General features: G+C 43.5%; 3 protein-coding genes across 6 annotated transcripts; 2 read left to right on the forward strand and 1 right to left on the reverse strand.

The window, feature by feature from the left end:
• The first annotated feature begins 52 nt into the window (after positions 1-52).
• Positions 53-6,084, forward strand: slc37a4a (solute carrier family 37 member 4a). Of its 4 annotated transcripts, none has more exons than XM_054794792.1 (8): positions 53-255; positions 908-1,140; positions 1,992-2,235; positions 2,516-2,674; positions 4,152-4,237; positions 5,021-5,134; positions 5,197-5,463; positions 5,642-6,084. In XM_054794792.1, the coding sequence occupies exons 1-8, from the start codon at positions 159-161 to the stop codon at positions 5,828-5,830; spliced, it is 1,389 nt and encodes a 462-aa protein (XP_054650767.1). In that variant the 5' UTR covers positions 53-158; the 3' UTR covers positions 5,831-6,084. The 4 variants fall into 4 exon arrangements, with proteins under 4 accessions (XP_054650767.1, XP_054650766.1, XP_054650769.1 ...); XM_054794791.1 differs by having other exon boundaries at positions 90-832; XM_054794794.1 differs by having other exon boundaries at positions 91-832; positions 5,362-5,463.
• Positions 6,085-6,089: 5 nt separating this feature from the next.
• On the reverse strand, positions 6,090-7,302 carry trappc4 (trafficking protein particle complex subunit 4). Its single transcript, XM_054794799.1, has 5 exons — positions 7,096-7,302; positions 6,740-6,914; positions 6,561-6,664; positions 6,361-6,487; positions 6,090-6,292 (listed from the first exon to the last, which is right to left on the reverse strand). The coding sequence occupies exons 1-5, from the start codon at positions 7,268-7,270 to the stop codon at positions 6,214-6,216; spliced, it is 660 nt and encodes a 219-aa protein (XP_054650774.1). The 5' UTR covers positions 7,271-7,302; the 3' UTR covers positions 6,090-6,213.
• Positions 7,303-7,511: 209 nt separating this feature from the next.
• rps25 (ribosomal protein S25) lies at positions 7,512-10,090 on the forward strand. Its single transcript, XM_054794800.1, has 5 exons — positions 7,512-7,588; positions 8,315-8,404; positions 8,464-8,647; positions 9,858-9,959; positions 10,030-10,090. The coding sequence occupies exons 1-4, from the start codon at positions 7,586-7,588 to the stop codon at positions 9,953-9,955; spliced, it is 375 nt and encodes a 124-aa protein (XP_054650775.1). The 5' UTR covers positions 7,512-7,585; the 3' UTR covers positions 9,956-9,959; positions 10,030-10,090.
• Positions 10,091-13,600: the final 3,510 nt, after the last annotated feature.

Here is a 13,600-nt window from a genome sequence, read left to right on the forward strand (position 1 = left end):
TTTCACTAGTCTCACTTGTCGCTCATGAATGACGTCAGCAGATATGCGGCGCTTATTGGTTCACGTGAAGCGTCGTAGCAAAGTTCATTCATCTTTGATCATTAATTGCAAAGAAAGCAGTGGGGAGACATGTGAATCCATCCAGCCATCCATTTTCTATGCCGCTTGTCCTCACTAGGGTCGTGGGGGTATGCTGGAGCTTATCCCAGTTGACTTCTGGCGAAAGGCGGGGTCACCCTGGACTGGCGGAAGCATGTAAATCGTGTTATGTTATTTCTATTTTGTTTACTTGCGGGAACATTGGTCAAGGCATTGTAACAGTAAATGATTAACCTCATTAGTCCTCGGGCTCCCACTTGTGCAAACAAAGGAGAAATCGTCTGTTTTTAAATGACCATATATTTAGTAAAATGCTTGCCTAAATGGGACAGCATTCTGCCATCTGATTCCATTCTTGTACAAAGCACGGACCCGGCTTGGGATAGCTGCCAGATGAAGTCATTTATGCACTTTGGGAGTTGACCATTAACTTGAGCAGATGACAAACAGCCCTCACTTGTAAGCAGTTGCCGTTGCTTCACTGTGCATCCTGAAGCAAAGTTCACAGACAGCAGGCGGAGGTCTGCTGATCTCCGGATTCCCGTCTATTTTTTATATTGTGTAAATAAATACGCATCAGCAGTCATGGCTAGAGCAAGCTACGGATACTATAGGGCCACTATATTTTTGGCCATGTTTGTCGGCTATGCACTTTACTACTTTAATAGGAAGACATTCTCTTTTGTGATGCCTTCACTGATGCAGGAAATCAAGCTGGATAAGGATGACCTGGGTATGCTTCATCATAATGCTCAACTGGTGTGCTTTTGACACTTTTGCCGGTCATGTGTGTCCTCCTCGCTGTCAGGCATGATCACCAGCAGCCAGTCTTTGGCCTACGCTATCAGTAAGTTCATCAGCGGCGTGCTGTCAGACCAGATCAGTGCACGCTGGCTCTTCTCCATTGGCCTGCTCATGGTGGGAGGCATCAATGTCGTCTTCTCCTGGTCATCCACCGTGGCTGTCTTCTCTGCACTGTGGTTCCTCAACGGCCTGGGCCAGGGCCTGGGATGGCCTCCCTGTGGACGAGTGCTGCGCAAGGTATCCGAGCCACACACACGCACTGTGCACTGTGTGTTGTACAGTGCAGCTGCCGCACCATTAGGTACACCTACGCAATGGAAGAGATAATGCTCACGGGTATTCATTTAACATCAATATGTTTATTATTGTGTAGAAATGTTTATACTCTATGTTGGTTACCAAAATATTAGAAACACCTCTGATGCCTGCGGTGTAGAAACTACAACCACAGTGGTCAACCGATTATAATCATATATAGATTATATTTCTGGAGTTTTCTTAAATTATTTGGATGTAAACAAATCACTGATCTCAATATTTAGAAAAATATATTGTGAAATATTTTATTGATTTTTTTGTTGTTCATCATAAATTAAAAATGGTCACCCTGTGCTCCTAAACATCAATACATTCAAGTCTTTTTGTTGGAATATTACAGCTCATTCCATGTTTCTTTACTTATTAGTCTCAATCAAAATCACACTTTACACTTTTCAACCTTTTGCCTTCCACCGCTAGGAAAATAAAAGAACATTTCTACCACAAACCTAACAGCCTTACAAATGTAATCAGTAGTAGTAAGCTCCTTCAGCAGCAGACTGTTACACCCACGGTGTAAGAAGGAGAGGTTCCGCAGGTCCTTCATACCGACCGCTGTCAGGCTCTACAACACCTGCACCACCTGAACCATGTTGTAGTCACTATGTATTCTTTACTTGCGTATCTTGCTTGCTGCTGTAACAAGTGCATTTCCCTGCTGTGGGATTAATAAAGTACAATACAATACAATACAATACAAGTTGCCATTCATTCATTCATTCATTCCACATACTCTACAGCAGTGACATAATTGCACTGTTTCCTGTCAGTGGTTCGAGCCCTCCCAGTTCGGAACGTGGTGGGCAGTCCTGTCCTGCAGCATGAATCTGGCAGGCAGCTTGGGCCCCATCATCGCCACCGTGCTGGCCCAGACATACAGCTGGAGGACCATCCTGTCCATGTCTGGACTCATCTGTGTGGCCGTCTCCTTTGTGTGCCTGCTGGTCATCAAGAACGAGCCCAAAGACGTGGGTCTGCCCGATGTAGAAGTGGCAGCCAAGAAGAGCAAAGGAGGTGAGCTAATAAGAAACTGACTTCATGTGCTCCACTCCTGTCAGATACAAGATCTTTGACTCATGTTTGCAGCAGGTCTGTGAAAATATCAAAGCTGTCCTGTCACAAAGGCGATGTTTGTGTCTCTAGTGACTAAAGGTCAATCATTGTGTGGACTTTGTACCCTCCATGCCTGTCGTGCGGCGCTGTGATGATTAGACGTGGCAGTCTGACCCACCTTTGCTTTCCTTGCAGTATCCTGCAGCCATGATGTCTGATGGATGCTATTGTCCTCTTCTAGACTCATCCAGTGATGAGAGCACACTGTCGGAGTTCCTGCTTTCTCCTTACCTGTGGCTGCTGTCAGTCTCCTACCTGGTGGTGTTTGGGGTGAAGACAGCCTGCACTGACTGGGCACAGCTGTTTCTCATTCAGGACAAGGGACAGTCTGCACTCATGGGTATGCAAAGTGGAGGGAAAAATACACTGCATATGTCATAGCAACACGTGGAATGGTACCTAACAGTAACACTATCAGTACGTGCACTAGCTCATTGGAGACCACCAACTCGTCAAAGTCCTGGTTTTTCTTGTTACTAAAAAGGGTCTGCTTAAGCTGACATCCGTTGGCATCAAAATTGAGGCCCAAGGGGATCATTTTGATGAAAAATGCAGTAGTTAACTTTTTCAACTACTTTTGCAAAAACAGATTTGTGGTTGTGTTAATATCTAAGAAAACAGGAAAGGAGCTGCGACTTACCAAAGTTTCTTTCTTCATTTCTCAGCTGTTCTTTCATTGTGGGCCTTTATTCCCATTCCAAATGTATTCTTTATTATTCCAATGATGTCTTATTCTGCCTCAACTAATCCCGGATGAAGCGTGCACACAAGGCCTGCACATGCCACATCATTGCAGAGGTCTTGACCATGGGTAGTGTGCTATTTATAGTGGCAAGGTCATTGACGAGCAAAAGCTTATTCTACGGCGACGACCACGTTTAGGAGCTACGCTCAACGCAGGGTTGACAGTCCTGCCGTTTGGCTGAGAAGTGTTGCTCTCGCTCCCCGTTTTGAAGGTTGTTTGTTTGATCCCCAGCGTGAGACAGACTGTTATACTTCTAATTTATCCACTTGCACCATGGATATGATAATCAAAAATCAAAATAAAAGCATCTCTAAACTTCAAAATAAACCAAGAATTTAGCGAAGTTAAATTGCAACTGTAAATGAAGCACACGTACTGTACGTAAATACAACAATGGCAGACAGGCTTGAACCCTTTCTTCACTTCATTCTGAAATAAACATCATCCAGTAGAATATTGTATTCTTCAGGCAATGAACCAAATCTATTTCTATTGATGACCTTGATAACAAACAGTACAATAAAGTGAAATTAGCAGGGGGGCTACGGTAATGCTGTCTTTGTCCATAAAATAACTTTGCTAGAGTAATTAATGAGGAATATAATATCGCTAACAATATAGCGTCGTAGCGGGGGGTAATTGCAAGGGCAGGCCCGGTCAGTATTTCTTTCTAGTTGCCCTTTCCGAACTAACAAAATACACACAAATGGAGGTAAAAACTGTCTGTTATTATTGGCCATTCTCCTTAGGTGTCTGGCAGAAGTCCCAAGTAAATGTGCAGACTGTTTTGCCTTATTTTGAAGTGAGTAAGCCAAGCTGACAGGAAGGATGTGGACCTTCGCAGGTTCCACTCTGTTCAAAACTAAATATTACTCCCGCCTTCGTGAGCTGTCATTGGCCGGTGGACATACTGAGCTTGCAAGCTTGAACAGCACTCGCACGCTGATATCATTAACAGCCCAAAAACCAATACCAATAGGAAGCGATATCTTATTTGTGTGCCGATATCATTTTGACATTTTTCAACATTTTGAGCGAAAGTATCTCAGCCGGTGTTTTTTCTTCTTCACAGGTAGCTCATACATGAGCGCCCTGGAGGTGGGAGGTCTGCTCGGCAGCCTGGCAGCAGGTTACCTCTCTGACAAAGCTGTGGCCAAAGTCAGTTTCAATCTCCTGCGTCTCACTGGGGGAACATCTCCGTAGAGCAGGGGTGTCCAAACTAAGTAAAGGATGCAAGGGCCACATGTTTGCACATAAGTCAAGAAAAAAGTGCATGTCCTTTGTGATATTGGTAAAAAAGTCTAATAGGATGAACTTCTTGTGTCAATTTTTGCATAACTTTTCAAAAGTGGCACATTTATTTGCTTTGTTTATTCCTCATATGACAAATAAAAAAAAACATATTTCTTTAATATTTCAACTATAATACTAAAATGACATTATTTTCCTCATATTACAAGTAAAAGTACTGCTGTTTTTTTAAATTTCTTTATTTTCCAACTACAGTATTTAATTTTTCTTCTTGTAAATGTTATTCTCCTAATTATGACTTTTTTTACCTTCATATTTTGACTTTATTCTGCTAACAACTTTTTCCCCAACCTAATTTTCCAAAATGTACACATTTTGTTGTTGTTTTTTCATATTTAAAAAACACATTTCTTGTAATATTTCAACTTTATGCTACTAAAATGACGTTGTTTTTCCTATTCTTGTAAAATTACGACTTTTACTCGTTAGATTGCAACTTCATTTTGGAATATTTTGGCATTTTTGGAAAATTACTACAGATTTTTTTTTTTTAAGTTTTCTTGTTAAATGTGTCACGGGCTGCACTTTGGACACCCCTGCCATGAATGCATGCCTAAAATGTGTAGAATTGTGGTACTTGGATGATTGCGGTCCTGCTGTCCCATCAGTAAACCTTCCTTCCGTGTACAGCAAGGCTTGAGGATTTACGGCAATCCTCGCCACTTTGTCTTGGTCGCCATGATGGTGGGGATGTTTGCGTCCATGCACCTGTTCAGAATCACCATCACTCCAGACAGCCCGAAGGTAACTCATGACAACACAAGGCATGAAGACATGAAAAAAGTGATGACATCTCCTCGTTGAAGGTGTGGATCCTCAGCTTGGGTGCTGCTTTTGGGTTCTCCTCCTACGGGCCAATCGCCTTATTCGGGGTTATAGCCAATGAGAGTGCTCCATCCAACTACTGCGGGATGTCACATGCTATTGTTGCCCTCATGGCAAACAGTAAGTGGATTATTGTTTCCCTTCAGAAATGTGACTTGAAGGAACACCAACATAAGTTGAATGTTCAAGATGAAACGCTCCACCACAACATCATCATCAAACTTACCGCACCTGCTTTTTCATATACTGTAAGTCACACACTAATGAAGAACGTCATGCTCTCTACTTCCTTCTTTTTCTATGACTGGGGGGTGTTAGGCGCTAATTGTTTTTAATTTTTCTTCACGTACCCCCAGGGGTACGCATAGCCCACTTTGACAACCCAGGCAGTAGATGATAACCAACCTGATTTCTTTCCTCCCTCAGTCGGTGGCTTCCTCTCCGGGCTTCCGTTCAGCACCGTCGCCAAGCATCACGGCTGGGAAACAGCCTTCTGGGTGGCAGAAATGGTGTGTGGTGTCACCGCCGCCACCTTCTTCCTGCTGCGTAACGTCCGAACCAAGATGGGTCACGTGGCCAAGAAGTCCGACTGAGACGTCAAATGCCAGAAGATAAATATGTGACGCCTTGACTATTACTTTTTGACCTAATACTGTAGTTTTGTACGCACCACAGTAGTAGATACAGTGTGTAAAAAGAAGTTTATAGAAACGTTAGGCAGGAATGTAATTAGGGAGCAAATGAAATACACTACTAAGTAAGTGCTTCCTCAAGTATTACCATAACAACATTAACTACCCTTATTTTTTTTAAACACCTTCTAAAACTTGAATAAACATATTTTCTGTCATTTGTACAGAAACAAGCACCACAGTTGCAATACACGTGACTTTATTCATATATTTACAGAACAAGGCATATTTACAGCATCCTCCTCACAAAATGTGAGCAACCATAATTTAGAACTCAGAGCAAAGAGTCATAAGATTTGCTCTCCTTTAAGATCCCGCTCCAAAGTTGCCAGCCTTCTCTGCAATCTCTAGTGCACTCTTCAGGTTCTGATCAAATAGTTCACATCTAAGCAGGAGGACATTACATACTAAATTAAATGTAACCGGTGCCAAGTGAAGCAACACCACGTTTACCTGATTGGCATCTCCAGAGAGTAGAATGGATTCTTGAGGGCAAAATCTGCGTAGATCTCATAGATTTTCCTCAGCAGAGCGTCAATGCCTGCTTGCCGAGGGTCTGCCAGCACTATGAACTTTATTCCTGCAAAGACACCCTGCTTAACACCCAAAACAAACCAACTAATGTTAGATGGCCTTTGGCATCTAGCCAGCACCTGTAAGCGTCTGGAAGCAGTGCAGCTTGAAGACATCCGTTTCAAGCATCTCAATCCCAGAACTTCCGACTTCAGGAGACAGCTGTGATCCGATGGCAAACAACCTGGGAAAAACAAAGGTGGCACATTAATGGGACAAATAATCAAGTCAGCACAATGTGTATAGTAGTGCAACTTACGAGTGGAACATGGACGCCAGCATCAGTTTCTCATTGGAGCTCAGTCGGGCTCGTCCGAATCGGATCGACACCGGATAGTTGTCAGGATCTTTCAGGTATTCCAGGATGTCCTTCCCATCTGCTGTGTTCTTTCCCACGACATCAATGCCATTGATGGAGAGCACTGCATGGCCCACTACAAGTGACGCAAGGTAAATACTTTACCCGAATTACCCCGAGGTATAAGTCCAATAGTCATTATTTACCATTTAACAGTGTATACTCACGTCAGTCACAAAACATACCATTCTTTCCCAAATCATGCATATTGACAAGCTAGCTAGCTAGCTAGCGTGCTAACGTGTATAATGCACTACCTCGGATCCCGTCCCTCTGTCCGAACGACACGACCACCTTCTCGTCGTGATGCTTGAGCACCAAGTCTAAAGGGTAACTAAACGTCTTCTCGGCCTCCGCCCTCGGCACGTAGTTGTCATACTGGTAAATTAACCCCCCAGCCTTGTTGACTACATACACACTGAAGATCACCATCTTAGAGACGGCTGCTGCACCGGTCAGCTGACAGCAGCGGCCACGTGACGACAACACGCAAAAAGTATTTTTTATGGGTTTTTTGTTATTTTTTTTTTAACATGGTGTGCGTTTGTCTGATATTTCATATTAAAAATATAAAAAGTGCTATGCATAAAATTATTGGCTTTATTGTAAATTTAACTGAAAAAAATGAATCACTGGAAGAGAACTTCTTATCCCACAATTCTACGCGCCACTTCCGCATATATGGGTTGTCTAAGGGACTTTCGCACGGACCAACTTCCTTTCGCTTCGACATCTTGACGGGAAAACATGGTGAGGGCGTTTATTTGGTCAAAGTGAACAAATTCACGGGTTTGTGTTGTTTCCAACGACGAATAAAAATCGGAATGCATCGTGAAGTAATGAACGTATCGATAAAAGTGGAGGAAAAGGCTCGTTTATCGTCATCTACCACTTGTTTGACGCTAGCTAGCTGGTGTGCTAATTAACCACGCTTTTGCGCTCCCCTTGAGCTAGCAAGAACTACAACACTCTCAAACAATGACTGTAGTCCTGAATTATTCTTGATTAGTCGGGATGTTGCTTCTTAAAATGTCATTTAACTGCACCAGTCGTACTTTTCAAGTACACAATGTCTGGGTGAGACGCCAACAAGGCCTCACTATGCCGACGATGTGTCCAATCCACGTTAGCATTAGCTAGCGGTTTGTTAGACGGGATTGGTGCATTGCCATGCTATTTCTTCATGTATGGTTTACACCGGGGGTGTCAAACCCGTGCCACGGAGGGCCGAGACACTGCAGGTTTTCTTTCCAACCGGTCACTAAAGCGGGTGATTTTAATCATCAATAAAATTAAATTGGTTGGAGAGAAAACCTGCAGTGTTTTGGCCCTTCAGTGACACACGTGGCTTAAACTATGCAAGATATTTTACATTTGTATCCACCTACGTAATGTGTCGTCACGTTTATTTAAACATGTATCAGATATACTAGTCACGTCTTAATGTAAAGCTTGTTACTGTTGCTGACTTTCCAGCCTCCCAAGCAAGACAAGAAAAAGGACGCCGGGAAGTCCAAGAAGGACAAGGACCCAGTCAACAAATCTGGCGGCAAAGCCAAGAAGAAGGTATGGTCTCTTTGTACACGTTTGTGGCCAACACTGACCCCTCCATGTGTCGTGAGCAGAAGTGGTCCAAGGGAAAGGTGCGGGACAAGCTGAACAACCTGGTCCTCTTTGACAAGGCCACCTATGACAAGCTGTACAAGGAAGTGCCCAACTACAAACTCATCACCCCTGCTGTCGTGTCAGAGAGGTTGAAGATCCGTGGCTCCCTGGCTAGGAATGCCTTGCAGGAACTGCTGGCTAAAGGTGAATGTGGCACAAGAATGTCATCACCTAACAGTCTCGATTATTTGTCAGATACCAAAAATGAGGCACACCTGCATCATGCATTTAATGTTTCTGTGGGCAGCTCTGTCAGGTGAATACATCTTCCAGCTTGGATTAAACTAAGCATGATCAAAGGGACCGTATGCAACGGATTCCCTGGCTGCCTAGAGGTGCCAGTGTTGGACTATGCTGCCAGCATTACATCCTGCTCTTTTCCTGTGCCCCATGTAACACCAGTTACTGTATGTTTGTCAGCTAATGATAGTGCTTTGGCCTAGTTTGGCTACTCTGATTGGCTTTCATTTTCATAACATGAATGAAATTGCTGGTTGCCTCTCAGAGACTGCCTGTGCGTGCGAGTGTGTGGTACGACGTGTATGTGAATATTAGGCAGCCATGAACACCGCTTGGTTCAGTCCGGACGAACAAAAGTCTACAATTTTTATGCAGTTTACTTTGTTGTTGTGGAGTATTCGCATTTTTTGTGCAATCTGTTCTTTTAAACCACAATTGGTAACACATGCTGGCTGGTGGGGGTGTACTTTACGTGGAAATAAAGTATTGTTGAGCCAGTTGCATGCAGTGCCTTGACCTTGATACTTGACCTTCATGAGTTTTTTTTTTTTTTTTGCTGGCGTTGTGGCTGGTATTTGCAAAGTACCAACGTTGTAACGGCAGTCAAGTGTTGCCTTGTGTCATTGTTAACCTTGTAGCACTACCTGCTTGCAACTCAACTCTTCCACGTTTCCTGTTAAACTGCTGACAACAGTGTTGTTAAAATTGGATACTATTTATTTTTAAAGTATTTGTGTGCAGGTGGCGTTCATGGCTCATTCTCTATAATATTGTAATGCAACATCAAGCACTTCCTGCCGCACGTTACTTAAAAATACATGCACACTACTTTGCTGGAGGCCTTTTGCGCTTCCATCTTTTTTTTTCTTTTTTTTTTTTCTGTGCACGCACTCTGACAGTTGACAGCCCAGCAGCTCTGCAACGTTGTTTGGAAAAATTGGTTGACTCTTCATTTTGGTAAAGAAGGCTTTTAAATATGGACATGTCGTCCGTCCATCCATTTTCTATGCCACTTATCCTCCCTAGGGTCACGGGGTGGAGAAATGTCAGTCCTTGTCCAATCCGTGACGTGCAGGCTGTAGATGTGACGAGCTGCAAATGATTGTTGTTGCAGGCATGATCAAGCTGGTGTCCAAGCACAGAGCACAGCTCATCTACACACGCAACACCAAGGGGGGGGATGAGGAGGCAGCAGCAGCAGAGAAAGCATAATCAGGTACAAGAAAGGAAGACGGACCCCCCTGCTTTTCTTAAGTCTCCACTCATTACCTTTTTTTTTTCTTCAGGTTCTGCTGTTTCCTTATTGAGATGTGTTTCATGATCGTAAATAAAACGTAAAACCACAAATCCTGGACTTGTCTTTGTATGCCTCAAGGACGTTTGAAGTGCTTGTCCCAACCAGTGCTCAGTCATGCATCAATGTAATAAATACCCCCCCCCCCCCCCCCCCCCCCCCCCCCCCCCACTACGTGAGTCAAGGTCTAGCTAACGACAGCATCCAGGCTATCCAAATGCTCGGGAACAAAAGATATTCCTGTCAGTTGGTAAATAAGCAAAGCCATCCATTAGTCTTGTTAGTCCTTAAGGGATGTTTTGTAGATTCAATATTTATTGTTGTGCCGCATTTATCTTTGAACGCCACAGGCAGTGAAGGCGCTATGAGCTACTGATACGCAACATCACAGCAGGAACGTTATCTTCTGTCGCATGTTAGCTGGAGGCAGGAAGCGCTGTGCTAATGGAGTTGGACATCTCTTCCACCAGCAGCTACTGTTAACATTCACCTCCAAAATGTCCTGTTTGCCAAAGTAGATATTTTTATTGTTTAAACCAGCCCATGCCGTACATCCTTGTTTCCCAAGGTTGGGGTTGCAAACACTGACTACACTGTTGTCTGAGCCCGATACTCGGTTACACAGTGCGCTTGAACAGCACCTGTACAACAGGGATCACAGTGCTGCAGGAAGGAGACAAAGTTGTTGTAAGGATTATGTTGTGCATGAATGCCAAATGAGAGCAAATTAGCATATTTTACAAGCTATGAGTAATTGCTTCTTGATTGGACACACTGACTAGTATATGTGCAGTTGAAGAATAAGCCATGGGGTTTTGTGAGCATCGATTGAGTCCAGGAAAACTATACAGTCTTCATCACTTTTCTGGCACATCAGTGATGTAGCGGAGCACCACTAGATGGCGCCTGCATGCCACCGGTGGTACTCGTGCCTCAGTTTGAGAATCATTGGTGCAGATAAACTACAGTGTTGAGAAAGTGTCTATTAAGAACTCTTTTAGATCCTCGTCTACTCCTACAGTTGTGATTTTGAACTGCCGAGGTAAATATAAATCAAGTTTGGTGCGTACATACTCATTTAGCAGGAAACTACTAACTAAACACACCAATATGGACCACAACACCATGGAATTTGGTGTGGAAGAAGACCTGCGGTCCCAATACTTTTGCCCATATAGTGCATTTAAGGTGGATATAAGTAAAACAATAGTTTTTTTCTTCTCTACAGTGTAGCTGTAGCTCTCTACAGTCCATGCTAGCCTAGCATGGAAGCATGTGCTAACACACCAATATGAGGCGTCTATAATAATAGCTAAGTCATGCTAGCCTCGCATGGAAGCTTGTGCTAACACACCAATATGAGGTGTCTATGATAGCTAAGTGATGCTAGCCTAGCATGGAAGCTTGTGCTAACACACCAATATGAGGTGTCTATGATAGCTAAGTGATGCTAGCCTAGCATGGAAGCTTGTGCTAACACACCAATATGAGGTGTCTATAATGATAGCTAAGTGATAGTAACGACAGGAAAGCTATCGAGGAAAAGGCTTCTTGAGACGTCATCTGTACTTCTGTGAAGAAGGTGTCGGACGTTTCGCTCCTCATCCGAAGAGCTTCGTCAGTGAACTAATAAGTGCTGGTAGCTTAGGCCTTAAATACAGTAAGAGTTGGCGGAATTGGTGTGCCAACACCCTCCTCCTATTGGTTCCTTACACTAAGCCTGTGCGGAATAGTGGTATAATCCTATCCTGCTATTAACACCTCCGATAAAAGGGAAGTGTCGCTCCCTGAATTGGGTATGAACGACGCTGATACTGGCTCATTAACATCTATTGTTCTGGCTCGGCCCTGGCTCCACCTCATTTGCATAACGAAGAGCTGTGGGTTTTGGTCTCAGTAACCTGCTGAACACAGGGTCCAAATTAAACCTCAAACCACCATTCCGATTCAATGATGGGTTCTGTTGTTTGACAAAAATAGCTTCCTTTACTCCTCTTTCAAACCATCTGTTTTCTTTGGCCAAAATCTTTACCTCGCTGTCCTCAAAAGAGTGATTTGTAGCTTTAAGGTGTAGATGTACTGCTGATTGAGGACCACTAGAATTGTCCCTGCAGTGTTGATAAAGCCTTTTTTGGAGCATTTGCTTGGTTTCCCCAATGTAGTGGTCTTTGCATTCCTCATCTTTACAGTGGATGGAATAGACCACATTGCTCTGTTTTTGGTTTGGAGCCTTGTCTTTAGGATGCACTCATTTTTGTCTCAGGGTATTTACTGGTTTGAAATAGGTAGGAATTTTGTGTTGCCATAAGATCCTCTGGAGTTTTTCGGAGACCCCCGCTACATAAGGGACTACCACTCCTCTCCTTTTTGCTTCTGTGGGCTTTTGGGTTTCTTTCCCTACTCTCTTCTTTTGACATTTGTTAAAAGCCCACCGCGGGTACCCACAGGTTGAGAGCGCTCTCTGGACATGTTGTGTCTCCTTTTTCCTTCCCTCAGCACTAGTTGGTATTTGTTCCGCTCTATGTTGGAGGGTCCTAATAACCCCTAGTTTATGTTGTAGTGGATGGTTTGATTGAAAAAGCAGGTATTGGTCAGCGTGTGTGGCCTTTCTAAAGACCTCTGGAAGTAGCTGTCTGTCCTCTCCTATAATTACCTTGCAGTCTAAGAAGGCTAGTTGGTTTTTTTTAGTGTCCTTGCGAGTAAATTTGATATTGGTGTCCACCGCATTCATGTGATCTGTGAAAGACTGAATTTCTTCTTTTTTGATTATGACAAAGGTGTCATCCACGTATCTAAACCAGTGCCTTGGTTTTGTCCCTGAGAAGGATGTGAGAGCCTGTTTCTCCATCTCTTCCATGTACAGATTCTCCACTATGGGTGAGACTGGTGAGCCCATAGCACAACCATGGATTTGTCTGTAAAATTTCCCTCTACACTGAAAATATGTGGTGTTAAGGCAAATTTCCAATAATTGGCAGATGTGGTCAGCACTAAGTTTTGTTCTCCGATGCAGAGTTGAGTCCTTGAGCAGTCTCTTCCTCACCACCGAGACTGCTGCTGAGGTGGGGACGGATGTGAAAAGTGAAGTCACATCATAAGACACCAAAGTTTCCTCTGGCTCCAATCTGAAGTCTTTAATGCTCGCCACAAACCCTTTTGTGTTCTCTATATGATGATCAGTGTTGCCTACCAATGGGGATAAGACTGTTTTTACATATTTAGCTACATTGTACGTGGTAGAGTCAATGCTACAGACAATGGGTCTGAGGGGAAACCCTTCCTTGTGAATTTTTGGAAGGCCATAGATACATGGTGTAGCCTCCCCAGGGTATAACCTATGATACATCTGTCTGTCAATTAGTTCTTCCTTCTCTAACTTTTGGAGACAGTCTATGATTTCTTTCTTATACCTACTGGACGGGTCCCTTTTAAGTTGCTCATATGTGTTGGCATCACTAATTAGATTTGTTATTTTTTCTTCATAGTCCAATGTGTTGAGAACCACTGTGCATCTGCCCTTTTCAGCTGGTAAGATGGTGATGCTCTCATCTTTCTGCAGAGCC

Source organism: Dunckerocampus dactyliophorus, chromosome 12 (genome assembly GCF_027744805.1).
Source record: "Dunckerocampus dactyliophorus isolate RoL2022-P2 chromosome 12, RoL_Ddac_1.1, whole genome shotgun sequence".
Lineage (NCBI taxonomy): Eukaryota > Metazoa > Chordata > Actinopteri > Syngnathiformes > Syngnathidae > Dunckerocampus > Dunckerocampus dactyliophorus.

What these genes read in the sequence shown, in the direction of transcription:
- trappc4 (XM_054794799.1), bottom strand. Translation starts at nt 7,270, where the DNA reads ATGGTGATCTTCAGTGTGTATGTAGTCAACAAGGCTGGGGGGTTAATT. An exon ending in ACAGAGGGACGGGATCCGAG is followed by an intron (nt 6,915 to 7,095) that starts GTAGTGCATTAT and finishes CGTCACTTGTAG; the next exon opens with TGGGCCATGCAGTGCTCTCC. An exon ending in CTGGCGTCCATGTTCCACTC is followed by an intron (nt 6,665 to 6,739) that starts GTAAGTTGCACT and finishes TGTTTTTCCCAG; the next exon opens with GTTGTTTGCCATCGGATCAC.
- slc37a4a (XM_054794791.1), top strand. Translation starts at nt 685, where the DNA reads ATGGCTAGAGCAAGCTACGGATACTATAGGGCCACTATATTTTTGGCC. An exon ending in AGCCAAGAAGAGCAAAGGAG is followed by an intron (nt 2,236 to 2,515) that starts GTGAGCTAATAA and finishes GTCCTCTTCTAG; the next exon opens with ACTCATCCAGTGATGAGAGC. An exon ending in CTGACAAAGCTGTGGCCAAA is followed by an intron (nt 4,238 to 5,020) that starts GTCAGTTTCAAT and finishes TTCCGTGTACAG; the next exon opens with CAAGGCTTGAGGATTTACGG.
- rps25 (XM_054794800.1), top strand. An exon ending in GCGGCAAAGCCAAGAAGAAG is followed by an intron (nt 8,405 to 8,463) that starts GTATGGTCTCTT and finishes TGTCGTGAGCAG; the next exon opens with AAGTGGTCCAAGGGAAAGGT. An exon ending in GCAGGAACTGCTGGCTAAAG is followed by an intron (nt 8,648 to 9,857) that starts GTGAATGTGGCA and finishes TTGTTGTTGCAG; the next exon opens with GCATGATCAAGCTGGTGTCC.